This window comes from Diplotaxodon limnothrissa, linkage group LG3 (assembly GCF_057381915.1).
Source record: "Diplotaxodon limnothrissa isolate DT_005_m linkage group LG3, D_limnothrissa_male_GT1.1, whole genome shotgun sequence".
In the NCBI taxonomy this organism is placed as follows: Eukaryota; Metazoa; Chordata; class Actinopteri; order Cichliformes; family Cichlidae; genus Diplotaxodon; species Diplotaxodon limnothrissa.
This window is the reverse complement of record NC_140598.1, coordinates 45,135,262-45,157,254: the sequence shown is the minus strand read 5'-3', so window position 1 is coordinate 45,157,254 and position 21,993 is coordinate 45,135,262. Positions and strand designations below refer to the sequence as shown.

General features: G+C 36.9%; 2 protein-coding genes across 2 annotated transcripts; one reads left to right on the top strand and one right to left on the bottom strand.

The window, feature by feature from the left end:
* Positions 1-1,416: 1,416 nt before the first annotated feature.
* LOC146636074 (macrophage mannose receptor 1-like) lies at positions 1,417-13,711 on the top strand. The gene is made up of 6 exons (XM_085350258.1): positions 1,417-1,427; positions 5,892-5,956; positions 6,865-7,203; positions 8,591-8,917; positions 13,210-13,301; positions 13,625-13,711. The coding sequence occupies exons 2-6, from the start codon at positions 5,899-5,901 to the stop codon at positions 13,709-13,711; spliced, it is 903 nt and encodes a 300-aa protein (XP_085206384.1). The 5' UTR covers positions 1,417-1,427; positions 5,892-5,898.
* Positions 13,708-19,116, bottom strand: LOC146636073 (sterile alpha motif domain-containing protein 9-like). The gene is made up of 4 exons (XM_085350257.1): positions 16,503-19,116; positions 15,933-15,976; positions 14,283-15,054; positions 13,708-13,718 (listed from the first exon to the last, which is right to left on the bottom strand). The coding sequence occupies exons 1-4, from the start codon at positions 19,114-19,116 to the stop codon at positions 13,708-13,710; spliced, it is 3,441 nt and encodes a 1,146-aa protein (XP_085206383.1).
* Between the last annotated feature and the right edge of the window lie 2,877 nt (positions 19,117-21,993).

Here is a 21,993-nt window from a genome sequence, read left to right as displayed (position 1 = left end):
GTAATCTTAATAGTCACTTGCAATAAATCTAAATATTAAACTTTTGCATTTGCAAATAAGGACTTGCATGTAAATAAAAGTATTATCTTAAGCTTGATCATCCTCTTGCTGAAAGTTAAAACAGAAGATTAAGTTCAATTAAACATGTACCTCTAGTTTAAAAGGGGTTCATAAACTCACTTTGGTCTTTAATTGTTTATACACAGGGAAATGACAAGATGAAAGAAAGGCAGAATAACAACACACTAGAAACACTTTGGAGATTCTCGTAATCTTAAGCATTTTCAAATTTGCATTTGCAAATAAGGACTTACATGTAAATAAGTGCATTTTCTTGAGCTTTATCATTCTCTTACTTAAAGTTAAAACAGGAGAATAAAGTAAATATGGGTCAATTCCTTTTTTATTTCTATAGTGTCAGATCACAACAGTACTACAGTATTGGCCTCAATGCATCTAATAGACCCTATAATAATAGAGAGAAAACCCCAACAAACAAACAACCTCCTATGACCAAGCACTTTACGACAGTTGGAAGGAAAAAGTCCCTTTTAACGGGAAGAAGCCTCAGGCAGGAGCAGCGACTGGTTGGGGTGAGGGGAGGGAGTAAGGCCAAAAGGCACACAATGATTAAATGCAGAGTGTTGTATAAACACATATAGAGTGGAAGGTGTACTGCAGCTTAATTAAGGGAGGTCAGCTGATCCGACTCAAAATATATGTATTTAAAAAAAAAGAAGTTTTGAGCCAAATCTTAAAAGTAGAGAGGATGTCTATCTCCCAAATCCAAACTGGGAACTGGTTTGGCCTCCCATTCTACTTTTAAATACCCCAGAAACCACAAGTAATCCTGCAGTCTGAGAGCAAAGTGCTTCATTGGGTTCATATGGTACTATGAGGGGTTGAAAATACAGTACGCGGTAACGTGTTAGTGTAATCTGATTACTTTTTTCAAGTAATGAGTAAAGTTAGGGATTACTATTGCAAAAACGGTAATTAAATTACCGTTACTTACCCGTAAGCATGCTGCATTACTACGTTACTAAAACCATGATTCTTTTGTGAGTGTCTCATGACAATGATGTAAGCAAGTGCGACGTGCGTGACAACAGCTGTGTGCAGATCAACAATAGATCATATATTGAGTGCTAGAGAGAGTATGACCATGCCATGTTTAAAGCGTGGAAGTACTGACCTTACTTTGAGTTTGATTCCGTAAAAAGTGACAAAAACATTAGTGTCTGCTGTTCACTGCGTGCGAAGAAAACTTCTTTTTACAGGACAAACCTCCGCCTGCTATACAGGTGAAAACAGAGCAACAGGACCGCTGAGTCTTTGATTTTATTTATTTTCTGCTGTGTTTTACTTGCATCTATTTGAAAGACTGAGTGTAAACACAAAAAATATTTTATTTTATGTGCTGGAATGTGCAGAAAATAGGTTTAAATGTTAAACAAATTTCTTCCGGTCAGAGAATGTTGCATATAATTTGATTTTTGCTTGATGCATAAAGTTAAGATTTAAACTAATAAAAAAATTTTAGACTTTTTTTTCATTTGATTGCATTTTATATAATGGATTATGCAGAAAGTAGTAGAAAGTAGTAAAGTCGAATTGAGCTGAAAGATCTATCGCTTTATTACCTATTCAAGTAGTAAATCATGTTTTTAAAAACTAACTAAGTAACTAATTACTTTTGAAAATAAGTAATCAGTAAATTAAAGGGATTACTTTTTGGGGAAGTAATCAGTAATTAGTTACTGATTACTTTTTCAAGTAACTTGAGCAACACTGGTCACTACTAAATATTCCATAGTCAATTGTTCAGTGAAATTTAATTAAATGAAATTCAGTTCAGTTTTATTTATATACCACCAACAGCCACCTAAAGCTGCTTTATATTTTAAGGTAAAACCCCTGTAGTTAGTAGTATTGTAATAAAGTGGAAGCAATTAGGAATGACAACAACTCGGCCAGGAAGTGGTAACCAAATTCCCTTAACTCTTCTCTATAATTGTTTTGCATTGCGTACGAATAAATGGACCTTTAGTTACACAGAAGGATTCACAGGCAAAACACAGCAGATGTACCACTAAACCTTTAGTTTAGTGGTTACCAGACAATGCACGTGCCAACAACATCACCTCACCAGACCAGAGTATGCAAATCCATCTCACTGTGATGGATTTCCATACGGTGTGAATGTTTTGGCACGTTGCACCACAGATGTTACAGGGAAGCCACAGAGTACACAACACATCAGATCAGGTACTTTCTAAACTTTGATTATAAATTCAAATTTTACATGTACAAATATTTATTTATTTCTATTAGTTGCTTTACTGGTAGTAATAGTTGTTTTTAGTTTTAATGTTTTACTTTAATTGTTGGCTTTCAAAATTGGAACGTATTCTCGTAAGGTTTTTAGAACATAAACCCACAATTATAATTATACTCAGAAGTACAAGTACTTCAATACTGTCGACTTTTCAGGTACCTGTACTTTACTTGAGTATTTATTTTTCTGACAACTTTTTGCCTTTACTCCCTACACTTTTAAACAAGTATTTTTTTACTTCTTGTATTTTTAAAATCAACTTGTAACTTTAGGTTCGTTTATAACGTTTATATTTGGGACTCAAAGTGGGCCAGAAAGAGTGCAGGCATCTGTAAATTCAGAATCTAGCCCACCCTACAGAAGAGGAGGGCGCATATAGGGAGTCACCTTTTTTTTAAGTGTCAGGTCATTTCAAATGTAACATTTTAACAAATATTAGCAAACACACAAACTGTTGTGTGTAGTTTGTTGCACAGTGTGTTGTCAGCTTAAGGTCCAGCTGCTGTACACAGGGAGATTTGAGAAAAGACAGGATAGGAGAGAGAGGAAAGGACAGCTGAGTGACGCTTGATAAACTGCAAATTTAAACCTTATATGTAATGTCATCATTTTGACTGTTGGGTTTTTCTCTGTATTTATTATTTTGGTGAATTAGCGCTGTATAAATAAAGTGGAATTGAAATGAACTGATCACATAGTAGCTATTCCTGCAAAACAAATTCGGCTATAATATCTATGTGTTACTCAAATTCTGCCTGAAACTACTCGGTAGTTTGTACGGGTGGAAAGAGCTTAGCTTGTTGTACTGTGGTGAATTTATTGTAACAGTGACTGTGGTGCCCATGGTCAGTGGTGGTTTACATCAACTGTAGTAGATTAATTTGATGGTTACAGATATTATTACGGACATAAGTGGAATTCACTTTTATGCCAGCTGTATACTGTCTTTCTATACAGTATACTGTTAGAGTAATGGAAATCAGCCAAGATATCTATGAAACCTCCTGAATTCAGTTGTGTAAATCTACAAAGAGCAACCAGTCGCTGATCACAACATGTAAACAACGGAAATTTACTGAAGCTGGCTTCATTGTTTTTATGGTGCTTTTGTAAACCATTTTATTATCAAATAATAAATGACCACATATTTTTGTGAATTTATTCATAGTTATATTTTAAGTAAATATAGTAGGTGCAATGCATGACACAACAATTATCTGCCTGGTAGGCTTTGAGAGTAAACAAATAAGGATAATTTTCCATTCAAAGAAATTCTTGCATTTGACTTCAGCCATATTTAAATTCTTTCTGTGAATTGCAGGAATGTTCTTTGGGCTTTTGACTCCAGAGACCACAATGTCACATTCAACAGGTAACTGAGTACAGTTACACCCCCTATGGCCTTTAAGACTAAGTCTTTCAAAAATATAATGTGTTGATGACTCAGCTGAATATCATATGGCAGCAGACATTCAAGTTTAATGAAACCAAGCAGGGCAAATTAAGAATGACTGATTGCTGGAAAAGTGTCACGAATGGCTAATGAGTAGCAAGGCTCCAATGATTGCAGGTAGTGACCCAATTCGGTACAGCCCAACTTTGTTATTTGTTTTATTAATCAAAATCACTATAGTTAAAAAACAAGTTACTCTAGATAAGCAACGAAACACTTCTTTGTTTCCAGAAGAAAAAGTTCTTGGCAACTTGGCTTAGACTGATGCACCTGCAAACTGATTCAGATAAAATCCCAGTCATACAGGACGCACTTGGATTCTGGAATGCCTGGAAATGTACAAGAGCTTTAGGACACTAAGAAACTTCACCGGGAATTCCATGTGAAAGTGGAAAACAACATTAGAGGCCATCAAGGCAAGAAAAGTCCTTGGATGGTTTCATCCTAAATCCATCACCCTGAGACTATGCTCAGCAGAAGGAAGGAGGCCTAGGACTAGTGAGTGTCAGAACAGTATCCAGGATGAAATATCATGGCCACAACTGACCACATGCTTAATGAATACCTTGGAAGCAGTAAAAAAGAAGAGGAGCAAGTAGAAGAACCATCATGGAATCCTAAAAATGGTGCTTAGAATTAGCTCTGAGCACAAGATAGATGGATGCTTTTGTCTATCACACCAGGCAAGCTCTTGTGTGCAGGCAGTGCAGAGATGTCGTTGAGATAATCCAGTATAACATAACAGCTGAGTGCAAGATAGATTAATTTAGACTATGGCTCCACAGCATAGATTGTCGTAAATCATTTAGAACGGTGCCGTATCAGTGCCAGACCATTTTATTAAATCATAGGGTGTACTTGGTTTGTCAAAGGACTTAAAGACTTAAATCCAAGTTATGTATGCATTAGTGTTGTCGGCATTAATCTCATTAAAATGACATTAACGCCATAACCGCATTAATGGTAAATCTCCGTTAATGGGTTAGCGCAGATCGCCCTGTGCATGGGGCTGCACAGTGTCAATGCGTTAGCACCTTTAGCTCATTAGCGTGTTAGCGAGCGAACCGCTAATGCATATATCTATTATACTGAGCATTGAGTATATACATTTTAAAGGCATTTTTATAGAAATGGACTTTTGTTGCATTACAGGTGGTCTAAGCATTGTGTATGTAAACTTTATATAGCAGGTTTAAGAATCCTAATGACTTTTGAATGTATAATTGAATGTACAATTACCCTCAGCCAAATAGTAGTAACATTTTCTTAATGTCTTACATTCCACTTAGACTCACCTGATGACTGTCAGTGGTTCTTTAAATCTCCTATGACGCACTTTTAACCAAATGCATTTCAGTTTCTCCAAAACTGCTTTGCATAATGTACAAGTAAATGGACCTTCAGATCTACAGTAGGTGCATAGATCAACTACACCAGATACAGTGGAACACATCAGGCACTAGTTTAACTCTATGTATCATTTTTTATATAATTTAGTAAAACCAATCTGTATGCCTTTATTTCAAAGTTGGTATATTGAAAAAAGTGCTTGTGTATTTCTTGTTTCCAGACTAATTTGTCTACATATACAAAATCTTGTATATGAAGAAGAAATTTAGTGAACTCAAAATCACTTTTTTTTAAATTCATCCAAGAATAAATGAATCAATTGCAATTCGTATATTTAAATGACCTGTCAAAAAAAGCATCTTGGGAAACAACCTGGGAAACAAACAAGCAGGCATGAGTGGACGACAGAATTGATATGATAGTTTGCACTCAGGCAGATAATAAAGATAATACCAAAGCCTTAATACCATAACTATAGAAAAAATTATATAATGTCTGTTTCTATATTTTTCTTTTATGGAAATGTTAAAGTTGTCCAATTAACTGGCGTCATTAATATCAACAGAGAGTTATAGTTGTGTCATTGGGATGGAAGTTTACCTATTTTGCTTTTAAAATAATTTAGCCAGCTTCTACTGCTTCTGTAACTTTATAGTACACCTTATTATACATAACCAAAACATATGACATATTTGTGCATTCAGTGGATGACAGCAAGTTATTATTCTGCATGTTTTGGGCTGCAGGAAGTTTCCTAATGCTTTTGATGACTACCACCAGGATGGCACTGGTTTCAACAGGGTCCAGTAAAACAGGTAAATAAGCACACATGATCATTGTTTGTTTTTGGTGTTTTTGTTTGCTTTTTATTTTGTTGTCATTGCATTTTGCATTTTTCAATCATTGATACAGTTAATATTTTAGTATACATGTATTTCAGGTCAGTATTCAGCATTCAATGTTTTTGTGGGCAGTCTGGCCTTTGTCTTCTGAACTCTCGTATCAACAAGGCATTTTCCCAGCAGAAAACTTTGTCCCACTGAATTTTGTTTTCTTTTTTTAATCATTCTCTGTTAAACAGTAGAGATGGTTCTTTGGGACAATCTCAGTAGATCAGCAGCTTCTGAAATACGTGGCATCAACAACCATGCAAAATTCAAAGTTACATAATCCCCCTTTTCTTCTTTCTGATGTTCAGGTTGAACTTCAGCCGGTCATTTTGACCATTTCTGCATGTCTAAATGCATTGAGATACACACACGTGATTGGCTGATTAGATAAGCAGACAGCAGTTACTACTATTGCTTCACGTCAAGAGGTTTTTGGATTTGAATCCCCAGGCACTTGGGGCTCTCTGTTATATGAAAATTTGTGTTCATGTTTGACCTTGTGCTTGTGTGTACTGTCTTTGGGTACTCTGGATTTCTCCCACAATCCACAGACATACAAAATTGGCCAACTTAAGCATGAATGGTTAGGTGTGTCTCTATGATGGAGTGGCAACCTGTCCAGGGTGACGTAACCTGTACTTCCCCTGAGGGAAGTACAGGTTACATCATTATCTTCATCTCTCAAAGTTGCGTTGGCACAAATATGGCAACACTCGAAAATGTTTTCAGAAAAAAAATTATTTAATAAGACCATGATGACATAAAGTCATTGGAACAAATTGGGAATTATTTCTTGGCGTCTGTGTGTAAGACTGGATAATCTTGTGTTTTAGTGCAGTTCCACTTTATCAATGAATCCCTAACCTGGTATGAGGCTCAGAGCTTCTGCAGATTAAAATACACTGACCTGGCAACCATAAACAACATGGATGAAGAAAACCAGCTGGTCAGTACACTGGACAGTCACAAGACCGCCACATGGATCGGACTTTACAACGGACAGAACGACAGGTGGCTGTGGTCTGATGGGAGTGGCAGAGCAGACTTCACCAAATGGAGCCTTGATCAACCAGACAACTATAATGGGAAAGAGTCGTGTGCAGAGATACAAGATGACGGCCTCTGGAATGATATTCCATGTGACTTAACCAGAGCTTATGTGTGTTATGAAAGTGAGTAAATTGCAATTACAGTTGAAACTGTTGTGAGTGATCATAATTGATCATAATTTTAATATGAAATTTTTATTGATGATAATCAATTTAATCTATATAATATTTAAAAACAAAAATGAAAACGTGACCGAGTGACTAGCACACAAAATGATAATTTGCTAGCGGTGAGATTATGAGAACTCACTGTGCTGATTCGAACAGTTGTGGTCCAGACTGAAGTAACTCAACAGCTATGTTTCCAAAAGGATGTAAAATATCCCACCAACTCTGGCTGTTCTCTGGGTAGGTCTGTATTTTCTCCTCAGGTTCATCTCAGCGCTTTTGCGTGAACTTTAGGATGAATTCCAGTAAAAAAAAACCAAAATAAAATAAATATAAAATATTTTTAATGTAACAAAGATACAGCAAGTTTATTTCAGTAATGACAAACATCGTCCAAACAATGGCTGAGCAAACCAGTAGATTAGTGGCTACAATGGTGGCACTCCGGCTCCTTTTCACTCATCTTCTTTTAGAAGTCAGTCCAGCAACAGGCATTTGAAACATGGGCAAGACCAGGTACTTTTCTTTCAAAGGAGATGTTTAATGAAACTGTAAATTAACACTGCAAGACTTGGTGAAAAAACTGTGTTGCTTCCAGTTTATCCGACTTCCAACTATCTAAGCACATAATTACCAAAAAGCGCATCAGAATTTCACATTTCTGTATTATATGCTTTTAACATAACAGTATTTGAAAATCATCTGAAAATTATACTTAACAACAAAAAATGTATATTTCTCCTTTTAACCCCTTTTACCAGAACCAGTGAACTAGCCTTTAATTGGCTCTTACAGTGGCCAAACAGACTTAATGAAAGAGCAAATGATCTACTGACCAAAATAATACAGGTCAAGCCTAAGTTGTACTTCAGTTAAATTTAATTTCATTTATATAGCAACAAATCATTAAAAAAAAGTTGCTTCAAGGCACTTTATATTTTAACCTCCTAAGACCTGAACTCTTTCATGGCATGCATTTTTAATTTCTCCTTGCTATTTGGGCTGATTGGGACTTGATGAATGTAAAAACAAAGAATTATCTTTTAACCTGATTTTGCTCTTCAAGGGCCTGATTCATTTTAAAGTTTGATAAAACTGTGGCAGTATAATGTCCTCGTAAGTGGATAACAGGCCCTTGTATAAAAAAAAAACAAGATTTTGGTCTAGACAACCCCAAAATGTGATGTCCACATATATGGACAACAGGTCCAAGTGTTTATGACCAGAAACATCATGGCTCTGCTGTTAGCAATTTGGCTCTAAATCACTTACCTGACTATTTTTCTTGGCAGAAAAAATAAGTCTAACTCCTTTTTACTCCTCTCCCCTTGTGTGTCTCTAGTTCAGCAGGATGGCAGCAAGAAGTATGTGGTTTACACACAGGGGCAAACCTGGCAGAGCAGTCAAGATCTGTGCAGGCAGAAGCACACTGATCTGGCATGTGTGCTTACAGACAAGGAAAATGCAGCGATTGCCGCAGTTACCAACAAAGCGTGGATTGGTCTGTTTAAAGATGCTTGGGTTTGGTCAGATGGAACAAAGACCTCCTTCAGGTACTGGAAAAGAGGCGGAAGTTATAGTGGAAACTGTGTTTCTGTGGAAGGATCACAGACGGGACGCTGGATACCAGCTGACTGTAACAAGAAAGCAACATTTATCTGTCAAGGAGGTAAGTTCCTTAAATGGACAAGTAATAAATCAATTTCTTTATAAGTGTGATACAACTGTTGTTTTCATTAAAGCATCAAAACGTGGGTTAAAAAATAATAATAATAATTATCACAACAATAAATGACATAAGAGAGATACTCCCATACAGCTTATGACAAAATTTGATCCGATGTGATTGATGGCCCTAATCATGACCTTTTGACCTCCCCCCCTCCCCCCCCGGAAGTGTATAATTTAATCCCCTAAGCGTGACGAATTGCATCCGGGTTAGGGAGGGGTGGGAAACCCCCAGCATCCGGAGAAGGGGGGTGAACCCCGGAAGCGCGCCACCTGTTGTTGGGAAAAAAAGTTTTTTAGAGGGAGGGACTGCGGCAGGGGAGGGGAATAAAAAGCAGAGAGGAGGCGTCACAATTTCTAAGTCACAGACACACAAGATGGATCCTTTCATTCTGCAGCCCAGCAGCAGTTGACTCTGTGCTGTATAGAGAGACAGAGCGGCAGTTAGTTTTCCGCAAACTCATAGTTTGAATTCTGTTTCAATATTATGACAATTTTCTCTGTATTTTTTTTTTTTTTTTACAATAGCGGATGTAATTTTACTTTCTTAAGCTGCACCGGCGCTTGTAATGGGAATAAAGAGTGACTTCCTGTAGAGAACCGTTTCTTTCAATAGTATTTTATTTTCCTATAATACAGACGCAGTAAAAAACCTTTAAGATGATCAGCCTAGCAACAAATTGCATTTTTAGGCTACACCATAGCTTGTGATGAAAAGAAGAACTTTCTATCCGCTTGTAACCTACAGGCTGCCTACCCCGTATGTGTAAAAATGAATAAATATCCCTTAGTGAATACTTTTCTTTGAATACTACTTTTCCTTTTGAGAGTCCCTTTTACAAGGGACTGAAAAACAAACCATAATTACCGTGACAGGCGATCTTGTTTCACACACACACACACACACACACACACACCGCGGGTCAAGGAGGAATGAGACAGCGGTAGAGTTTTTTTCTTCAATACTTTTACAATGGGTTTTCTCAATAGACAGAAAATGATGACGCTGAGGAGTCAACAGTCGATATTATCGTTGCTTGTAACCCGGTAAATAATTTCGTACATCTCCCCATAAAATAAGCCTTAGTGGAAAAAAGCTCATATTCGAATAAGTTTATTCCCCTCTGTGGGAAAGAGTTTTTTTCTCAGAGTCAACCATGAGGCGAGTTTTGTCAACAGCAAGAACAACTGTTGCCCATAAAGTAAAACAAATATCCGCCTCTAAGTCGTATTTTACCGTTGCAGAATGTGGAAAACAGACAGCCCTCACAGGAGGCACCCAGGGGCCCACCTCACACACCATAGTTAAAATATTTAAATTTCAACTAAATTTGTAGTAATGATCGGATTTCCTCACTTATCTACACCACACTCCTTGTCCTTGATTTCTTATCGTTTCTTATCGTTCCTCTGTCCCTTAATAGAAACCACATATATAGAAACTATCCTCCCTTTCAGTTGTCTTTTGCACTTCCATATCGCAAAGCAGTTACTGTAGGTTATTTTCTGCTTATGCATTAATGTAATTAATTAACTTATTTATCCTTAAGTAAGGTAATGACTTGAGTTCTAATGCTTTTTGTCTCTTGAGTTAGCTGTCAATGTGGGATTTTTTTCCCCTTTTGTTCAGTTAAAGCTGCCTTTCATTCTTCAACACAGCTTAAACTCTAATAGGTAAGCTTTCTTGTAATTTCTTTGTCCTTGTCTTTGTTCTTTGAGATCAATCAATCCATGACCACAGGTCAGCTCAGCAACATTTCGACTTTGGCTTGTTTTTTCTGGTTAACGTTAATTACGTAATTTAGAATTAAAGTTTAGTGTTTTTAGCATTTAGGATGGCCGTGGCGAGTAACTCAAGTGCTGTAAACATTTCATGAAACCTCATCAAAAGTTATCTGAGTTGGAAGGGTGGCTGTTAATAAGCCATTCTTAAGGAAGGAGAACAGAGAAAAATAAGGCTGAGGTGTGCCAAATTACACAAGAAATTGACTGGAAAAAGAAATCAGCTGTAATATGTCTTATGGAGTAATGAATCCAAATTTGAAATATGCATGGAAGAGGTCCGAAGAGAGATACAACAGTGAATGTCTATAGCCGTCTTTAACACAGCGTGGATACTCTACCGTGCTTTGAGGCTGGATTTCAGCCAGTGTTGTTGGAGCTCTTATCCAAATTAATCAAATTATGAATGTAGAAAAGTTCCACCAGATTTTGATCGACCATGTAATACCACGTAGTGTCTGATTGGCTTCAACTTCATTTTTCAGTACGACAATGATCGCAAACATACTGCCAATGTAGTCAAAGTATGCCTGGATGAAACAACGCATCAGTCATGGATTGATCTCTCCAGGGTTCGAACCTCAAGATAATCGAAGCAGTGTGGGATCATCTTGACAGAAAACAAAACAAAAGGCAGCCAGCATCCAAAGAAGAGTCTCGGATGTCTTTCAAGAAGCCTGCAGAACTAAGAAATTACAAGAAAGCTTACCTATTAGAGTTTAAGCTGTGTTGAAGAATGAAAGGCAGCTTTAACTGAACAAAAGGGGAAAAAAATCCCACATTGACAGCTAACTCAAGAGACAAAAAGCATTAGAACTCAAGTCATTACCTTACTTAAGGATAAATAAGTTAATTAATTACATTAATGCATAAGCAGAAAATAACCTACAGTAACTGCTTTGCGATATGGAAGTGCAAAAGACAACTGAAAGGGAGGATAGTTTCTATATATGTGGTTTCTATTAAGGGACAGAGGAACGATAAGAAACGATAAGAAATCAAGGACAAGGAGTGTGGTGTAGATAAGTGAGGAAATCCGATCATTACTACAAATTTAGTTGAAATTTAAATATTTTAACTATGGTGTGTGAGGTGGGCCCCTGGGTGCCTCCTGTGAGGGCTGTCTGTTTTCCACATTCTGCAACGGTAAAATACGACTTAGAGGCGGATATTTGTTTTACTTTATGGGCAACAGTTGTTCTTGCTGTTGACAAAACTCGCCTCATGGTTGACTCTGAGAAAAAAACTCTTTCCCACAGAGGGGAATAAACTTATTCGAATATGAGCTTTTTTCCACTAAGGCTTATTTTATGGGGAGATGTACGAAATTATTTACCGGGTTACAAGCAACGATAATATCGACTGTTGACTCCTCAGCGTCATCATTTTCTGTCTATTGAGAAAACCCATTGTAAAAGTATTGAAGAAAAAAACTCTACCGCTGTCTCATTCCTCCTTGACCCGCGGTGTGTGTGTGTGTGTGTGTGTGTGTGTGTGTGTGTGTGTGTGTGAAACAAGATCGCCTGTCACGGTAATTATGGTTTGTTTTTCAGTCCCTTGTAAAAGGGACTCTCAAAAGGAAAAGTAGTATTCAAAGAAAAGTATTCACTAAGGGATATTTATTCATTTTTACACATACGGGGTAGGCAGCCTGTAGGTTACAAGCGGATAGAAAGTTCTTCTTTTCATCACAAGCTATGGTGTAGCCTAAAAATGCAATTTGTTGCTAGGCTGATCATCTTAAAGGTTTTTTACTGCGTCTGTATTATAGGAAAATAAAATACTATTGAAAGAAACGGTTCTCTACAGGAAGTCACTCTTTATTCCCATTACAAGCGCCGGTGCAGCTTAAGAAAGTAAAATTACATCCGCTATTGTAAAAAAAAAAAAAAAATACAGAGAAAATTGTCATAATATTGAAACAGAATTCAAACTATGAGTTTGCGGAAAACTAACTGCCGCTCTGTCTCTCTATACAGCACAGAGTCAACTGCTGCTGGGCTGCAGAATGAAAGGATCCATCTTGTGTGTCTGTGACTTAGAAATTGTGACGCCTCCTCTCTGCTTTTTATTCCCCTCCCCTGCCGCAGTCCCTCCCTCTAAAAAACTTTTTTTCCCAACAACAGGTGGCGTGCTTCCGGAGGCTTCCCCTCCCTTCTCCGGATGACGGGGGTTTCCCACCCCTCCCATCTCAGGATGCAATTCGACATGCTTAGGGACAGGTGGCGCGCTTCCGGGGTTCACCCCCCTTCTCCGGATGCTGGGGGTTTCCCACTCCTCCCTAACCCGGATGCAATTCGTCACGCTTAGGGGATTAAATTATACACTTCCGGGGGGGAGGGGGGGAGGTCAAAAGGTCATGATTAGGGCCATCAATCACATCGGATCAAATTTTGTCATAAGCTGTATGGGAGTATCTCTCTGACATATTTCTTTATTTGTGTTCTACAGATGCCAAACTAAAAAAGATGGTCATAAGGATGAAGGTGAAGTCTGATGTGGGTCTCACTGACTCCGCTGCCTCCGGTCAAATCCTAATGAAGGTACAAACGTAGATTCTAGGTTCCTTGTATCTTTACTGTCGCATTATGGAAAACAGGTTGTGCAGCAAGAGTTCGTAAAACAACAGTAAACACCAAACACATCACAACAAACACAAAATATCTACAGAAAAAAATATTAGAGGTAAAGAAAAGTAGCAAAAGTTTTTTATTTTGTTCCAAAACATAACGAAATTTCCCTTTTAACATGATTTAAAAACATTTAAATATGATTATTACCTGCATAACAGGGACATAAAGCTATGTGTGGTAAATCTAACAAGTATGAAAAACAGCTCTTTTCTTTTATAATGTTTTTCTTCAAGTTGGAGACCATCCTGAGAGATCAAGGGGTGGCTGATTTCAAACTCAGCTGGCAAAGTGATAAAAATGGCAGTGTCTTTCAGCGTTAGTTGGAAACTATGGAGAAGACGGGTAAGAGATGCTCACTGCAGACTGTATACACCATGCTGCAATTGAACTAGTTTTCATTTGAAACATATTAATCATTGTGGAAAGAAATATAGTCAATATAGTTAAAAACCAAAAAGTTAAGCATGTTTTTCTCTTTCCAGGATGCTGACTGCAGAAGTACCTATGTTGCTTTACTGTAGCGCTGATGGATGGAAACAGATTATTTAAAGATTGGTTCTCACCTCACTGAATTTAGGTGGAAACAATAGGTTGGAAGTAGCACTCATACAATATAATATTAAATAAGGCAATGATATGAACTGAAATCCAAGTGCTAATAATAGATGCAAATCATTTTTAAGCATTGTAAAGTGTGCCTGGTTTGGACATCACTGTCCAAGTGCTTTGTTTTGCAAAAATGCAAGAAGAATAGCTTTCTCTGCCTATTCCTGTAGCTTGAAAGAAAGAAACAAAGAAACAAAAAAACAAAACAAAAAACAAGTTTGTAGTTGTTCTATTACCTTGTTAAGGATTTTACTTCATTGCAATGTTACTGTTATGTTATCTTACCTGTGTCTGCAGTTTTATTCTGAATGCCAAAGGCCACAGGACCTCTGATAGTAAATCCAAGGTAGAAGGTAACTTGACGTTTTTTCCAACAGCTGTTTTGCAGATTGGCATTGATCTTAGTCTCTTTACCACCAACTCCTGTATATACTCCGTAGTCTCTTACTACTCCATCAAGTCTAAGAAGGAGCTCTTGGACATCAGGACTTCTGAAGATTTCTTCTTTCTTCCAGTTATCGCTCCAATCTGGTTTTGCTTTCAGATGATTTTCAATAATTGTTCTGTGAACAATTCTTTTCACACCTTCACCTTTTCCAATGAAAAACACAGGAAGAAGATACCTGGCACGAAAGTACTTCTTATATGCATTTTCGTAAGTGTTCTGCATTTGCTGAATTATTTGACTGATGTCATAAACACACTGGCCTTCATTTTCAGGCCAGTACAAGAGAAGGGTGAACATGTGCAGCTCAGGTGGGTCTGTGTCACTTGGGGGCATTTTCCGTCTAAATAGTGTGAGGATGTTGTTGACAAGAGACGTTTCTGAATCTGCACTTGGATGCATTTCTCTACACTTTGTAGATATGTATTCGAGCTCTGATTGAGTGTATTGTTTGACAAGAAATGACAGCACTTCCACAGACTGGTCATCTAGGTTTCCCTCCTGAAACATCTGGATGAGTTGTTTTGCAGTTGTGTCTCCAACATACTTCTGGTAGCACTCTGAGGTGTCTTCAGATATATATTCAGGATCATCTTTTGTACCTAACCCTAACTTTAATATTGATTCACATAATCAAATTTGAGTATGCAAATTTTCAAATGGATTCTGTGCTGCAGAAACAAAACATTACCTACTGAGTAATGATAAATTCAGCAATACTCATCTTAATTTAAACAAAGATAAAACTACAAAGGTCTGATTAAAAATGTGAAAAAAAAACCTCACAACACAATGCAACACAATAAGAACAAAGAAACCCTATTTTCTATTTTTAAAATTGCATAAATCCCTAATAAATCCATGAAGGTAATAGCACATGCACGGAACTGCATTTTAATGCACAAATAAAACAACAAATAAACTTATATCTCATAAATCTACTGTTTTAGAAAAAAAATCAAAACAGTACAATATATCAAGCAGCAACTAAAATATGTCAAACATTTTCATTGGTTATGCTTCACTCGTGTCATGTTATAAATGACAAAACAATTCTGTAATATCATGTTTTTAAAACTTCCAATTAAAACAATTAAACAACAATGTAAAAAATCATTTGAGACGTTTCTTCACAAAGTTTCTAAACTTCACTACATAAAAGCTTACATAGATGTGACAAATCCACTAACAAAGTATTAAATAGACACTTGGCAAAAAAGTTTTAGGAACTCAACTTTTTGTTGTTTGTCTGTTGTTTAATCTAAGGTGTTAGCAGAAATAATATATTTATGACTAAAACTGTGGCAGCAGGAAAAATGACCATAACACATACTTCTTTTGCATTGGTTTTAAACATTACAGAGCCCTTTCCTTTCGTTTTTGCCCCTACATGTAAACACATAAACACAAAGAAAAGTCTCAGAATCACCTTCCCATGGGGTAACTGAGCACAAACTTTAATGTCCCTCATTATCTTTGGTGTCTTTCACATCGTTGGTCAGGGCTGTTCCACTGAGATCCATGACGCTGTGATCTGAGGCAATCAGTAAAAATAAAATAAGTTGAAAAACACAATAATGGATGTTAAAAAAATCTTATTCCACAACAGAAACTAAGGTGTATACAAGCTGATGTTGTAATCTTAGTAGATATAATGTGTTAGTAAACATATTTGCATGTTAATATTTAGAACTTGCTGTTACGTCCAAGGTGTCTTTCTGCTGATATATAAAAAGTTGTCTGTTTGGTATATGTTTCCTTCCAAACATATATTATTGCTATTAAGAGCAACAAAACACTAATGGCGAGGGGACAGGACTTTTATTTTATATGTACCAATATTCATAAGAAGAGTAATTTCCTGGACTTGCTGGTTGTTTTGCAAATAAATACATGATGTTGGTTAAACTGGTAGTTTTACAAAATGTGTTTCGAAAATAATTTTTCAACCTGAAAAATGATGTCTTCAAGACCATAATACAAACACGATCACTATAGAACTATAAACTAATAACAAGCAGCTACAGTTCACTGTAGTTTCAACTGTTATGCTTTCTTACCTGTGTCTGCAGTTTTGCGCTGAATGTCAAAGGCCACAGGACCTCTGATGGTGAATCCAAGGTAAAAGGTAACTGAGCGTGGTTTCCAAATTTTGTTTCTCACATTGGCATCGATCTCAATCTCTTTGCCACCAACTCTTGTATACACTTTGTAGTTTCTTACTTCTCCATCAAGTCTGAGAAGGAGCTCTTGAACAGCAGGATTTCTGAAGATTTCTTCTTTCTTCCAGTTATCGCTCCAATCTGCTTCAATCACTTTCAGATGTTTCTCAATAACATTTCTGTGAACAATTCTCTTCACACCTTCACCTTTCCCAATGAAAAACACAGGAAGGAGGTATCTGTTTCGAAAGTACTTCTTATATGTATTTTCATAAGACTTGTACATTTGCTGAGTTAACTCACTGAGGTCATAATCACATTGGCCTTGATTTCCAGCCCAGTACCAGAGGAGGGAGAACATGTGCAGCTCAGGTGGGTCTTTCTTGCTCGATGGCATTTTCCCTATAAATAGTGTGAGGATGTTGTTGACCAGAGCTGCTTCTGAATCTGCACTTGGACACATTTCTCTACACTTTGTAGATATGTCTTCGAGCTCTGATTGAGTGTATTGTTTGACAAGAAATGACAGCACTTCCACAGACTGGTCATCTAGGTTTCCCTCCTGAAACATCTGGATGAGTTGTTTTGCAGTTGTGTTGTCAACATACTTCTGGTAGCACTCTGAGGTGTCTTCAGATATATATTCAGGATCATCTTTCTCCATTTTAGGCTTTGAGTAAGTCTGAAATTTTTCCAAAAACATGCATTTTCTCTCAATGTCATCTTGCAGGCTTAATATGAGATCATTGAATCTTTGGAGTTTGTTGTCTCCAAGTAATTCGAGGACAGAGCCCATCGATACTTTTTTGGTGAGAACTTTTTCCCAGGTTTCATTTTGACTGACAAGTTTCTTATGCAGAGTTTTGCAGACCTGCAGGTAACCAAACTGCCCTCTGAAGTTATAAAAAGGTGAAACTTTTATATTGCCATGTTTTTTCATGTCTGGTCCATCTTCATCTTCAGCAAGTTTTTCTTCATCTTCAAAAGCTTTAATGGCTTTTTTGGCCAGTCTCAAAATGTCTCTTGGTTCAGAAACCTCATTGTTCATTAGGTGGTTTTTATGGACTTGGCCAAGTGTGTCAGCAACAAATGAATTTTGAGGATCTCTTTCTATTGCTCTCTGTGCCCACATTTCTGCCTGATTGTAGTCTTTTAGTTCTATATAATAAAAACGAGCAAGAGCTTGTGGAAAAAATGGATTTTGACCAAATGTATTTGAGGCCACTTCTAAAACTGTTGCACACTGCTCTTTCCCCTCCATCATTTCAATGTCTAGAATCAGTCTAGAAAACTTTTTCTGTTTGATGTCTGTGCTGTTGACTTGGTCCACTTCTTGTTTCATTTCTCTTTTGGTTAACATCTCTTTGACAAAACCAAGCAACCACAGAGGAATCGGATCTCTGCAAAAAGTGTTCACGAAGTTTCTTGTTGTGTCACTTCTGGTCACACCTGCCTTTGCCAACAGTTCAGTACAATATTGTGCTATCATAGTGTGAGCCATGTGGACCTTTTTCTCAGCTCTTCCATCTTCTTGGAATGTGATGATGAGATGACTGAAAGGCTGCATTTGATCCTCCAGTGAAAGGTCATCGTAGTCTTCATGTCTGAGGAAGTCCAGGCACTGAGACTCCAGGAGATATGAACCTGGTACGTAGGCGTTCAGCAGACACAGGAAGGCAGCAAGCTTCAGTGACTGATTTGTTTTTTTGCTGTTTTCTAATGCAGCACATGCCTCCCTGACGTAGTCCTGAGAGAAATTACTTTGCATTATGTTAAAGCCATGAAATTGTTCACATTTATCTTTGTACCTCTTTTGAAGCTCTTCCTTCTTCTTATCAAAATTTTTCTTCTCATTGTCTGAGAGTGTGTTCTTTAGGACAACGTGGTCACTCTGTTGAGGTGCATTGTTTCTCACACAGCTGAGGAAAATGACTACAGGCATACGAGTAACTATCTTCTGCTCAGCAACTGTCATCATAATGTTGATTTCAAGATCTTCCAGGATTTTCTTTTCATTCACTAACAACAGCACAGTGTTCTGGTTGTTTCGACTGCCTGCTGTGAAAAGTTGGACAACCTCTTTTGCAACTTTTGCCATGTCTGAGGTGGAGCCAGTTAAAACAGCACACCTGAAGGTTTTTCTCAAATCCCACATCACCTGCATGGCCATTGTAGTTCCCCCACATCCTGGTTGGTGTGTCAGTTTTACAGCTGATATCCCTGGAAATGTTCTCTTTTTCTGAATTTGTTCCCTGAGTTTCTCATATCCATCTCTTTTGATAAAAGCAGTCCCAAGGGACTCTGCCTGTTCACTGATGTAGAAGTTTAACCACTGAGGTGGGGCCCCTCTGTAAAAATTCTCTTCTGTCTTCCCAGTGAGTGCTGGATCAAAAATTTCTCCTTCAAACTGATTTGCATGGAGAACATGCAACATTGTGCAGGAATCTCTGAATTCACTCCGTACATATACTTCCCCACCTTTAGCAGTGGACAGGGCTGGTCCGTTTGCCATCTTTAGCTTTAGCTGTCCTGTGCTGTAATAAGTTTTAGAAAATGAAAGTAATTTAGTTTGAACTGTTATTTGATCCTAAAGGAGTAGTCTAGATAGTAGCAGACACAACATTAATAAGAGTTTTGTATGCTGGGGTTGCACATTGACCCTATGAAATGTGAAGCACTTGTATATGAAGCCACAATATCAACCCCTAAATTTACCTTCATACACAAAACATTCACTCACTGACTGGATTTTCAGGTACACCTGTTCAACTGCTTGTTAAAATGAACATCTTGTCAGCTAATCATATGGCAATATCTCAATGCATTGTTGTATTTATAAAATCTTTAGGAATCTCCTAAACCCTGGAATTATTCCATGTGCAACTACAGAGTGACCGTACTATCTGCAGCACTCTTTATGTCAAGATATACATTTACAGCATCACATTCATAAAAAGTTTAACATTGTTGCAGATGAAAATTCATACAGATTTTTCTTGTACCAGGTAGCTGCTATATATAGTATACAGCCACATGCCACACCCAGGAAACGTTTGTGGGTATATGTATACACCCACCAAAAGACCCGTAGAATGTGAAAATCAAAGTGAGTAGTATGCTATGATCAAAATATTAGAAGGAATCATTTTAGGTAATATATATGGTCACATAAAAAGGTAAATGGGAATGGGGTATATTTAAGATATTTAGATGGAAGAAAATTAAGAATGAAGCTAATAAAGAAAAATTAGGGACTATGTTAAGAGTATAATATTGTATACTTGATGTCCCTCGAACTTCATGAGGAAGAATGTCTACATTGACTTAGGCTATTGTTTTCTCACTTTCTTGCAGCAGTCTCTTTTTACTGCAAAGTTTGGACATTTCTGGTAAAGGGTGGGGTGAGTTCATATGAACAGAAATTTTACTGGCAACAGGCCAGTTACATTCTTTACCCATAACTTTGTAACACAGTAAGTACAGTGTAAAAAATGAAGGTCAACTAGTAAATTCATTTGAAACTACGACTAAATTGAAAAAAAAAGTTCTATTAACATGTTTGTTGTAAGGAATTTAATATTTTTGTTCTCTCTCATAATGAAACCTATCATTTCTTCAACACTGATTCTGACTGTCTCTGTAGGCCTGTCTGTCTGGTTTTATCAGTTACAATAAATCTTGTGTACTGACAAGGTTGGTGATTAACCCGTAAAAGGTTGAAGTGAATTCATTTGAAGAGAAATGTTACTGACAAGAGGCCATGGAAATGTTAATATTTGTAACACTGTAACTGTAAAAAAAAAAAAAAGAAAAAGAAAAAAAATACTCAGTGAAGTAAAGTTTCATTTTTCCATGTTATTAAAACATGTTTTTTCTACTTTTATTTAATTTCTTTGACTTTCTTTCATTGTCATAACAAAACCTATAACTGCATTTCTTCACTTTCAGTTCTTACTGTTAACCTGTAAACCTGCCTGCTGGGTTTTCTGGTACTGACAGAGGTTTTTGTTTAGGTCCTGGAGGCAAACTGGAGGATGTTTTTAGGATTGCTTAGTTGCCAGAAGAACCAAACAATACTATTCCAAGAAAAAACGTAATGCTGAAAATGTCTCCAAAATGTATTTAAATATAACTGCTGCAGATGGGTTTAGGCTACCTTTTTGGAAGCCACTGGACCAAGCAGGAGAGTAATATCAAGAAATGGCCAAGTACTTCAGTTATTTAGGTTATTGTTCGAGTGGCTCAGTCACAAATCCTTCTTTTTCATTTCTTCCTCTGATGTCTCCATCGGCAAGTTTTCTTCCTTGTAAAAATTGCACTTAATAACTTTACTTTTGTAATTTTGAAGTTTACAAACAGGGGCATGCGAGGAATTTATTCATTTTTAGTGTAAAGTTCATCAGCGTTTTTATTTGTCATCTCTAACTCTGGATGTAAATCTCACCACATCATCCACCTTGAAATTCAAAACTAAGTTATCAAGAAATCTGACAGCAATATGTTCACTCACGCCAATGACAATGGTGACGACGTCGAACAAGAAGAAGTGAGACCTTCTTTCTGATTGTGATTTTTTTCATATTAAACATACACAAGTAAAATGAAATAGAGATTTCCATTAAGTATAGTCGACAAGTATATCACACTCTCACTTAATTATAAATAACATATTAACAACACACACACACATATAAATTCTAAAAAACATTAATGATTTATCCAATTTCTGAACAAAATATTACATAACTCAAATATAATCTTACATTTATATCCATTTAGTTCTTAAATACTTATCGTTTGAATTATAATCCAAAACTCTAATTAGTTTTTAATTAGTTATTAATTAATTATTACAGCTGTATGGCATGCCATAAATTTTAACAGTTTTTTTAATCACGTGACATGTGCGGGTCATAAACCCCTTCTAATATCCCTCCTTGTATACAATATTTTGGGTCAGTTTTTTCTTATTTTGATCCAGCAGTATCGTTTTACTGGAAAGGTTGGACATTCACCCCCTATATGAACTCACTGGCAACAGGCCAAATACCATGTGAAAGAAGAAAGTGCTATTAGCATAGTTACTGTAAGGTATTTAAGCTCTCCTTCATTCTCATAATGAAACCTACCTGTCAGCGCCTGAGACTCAGCCTATTGAGTTATTTTGCATTTTTGATTTCTTATGATGTATTGTGGATAATGTTCAGTTCTAGTGTTATTATTAGTAGGTTTAGTCTAGTTAACATTGTCATTCATGCTCTCTGGTTTATGTGTCATTTCTGTCTTGTCCTCTATGTATAACTTTTAGTTATGTCTGTGTCTTGCAGCCCTTAGCTGTAGCCATGTTCCTCTCCTTGTATTCCTTTCTGTTTCCCCAGTCTGTCGTGTA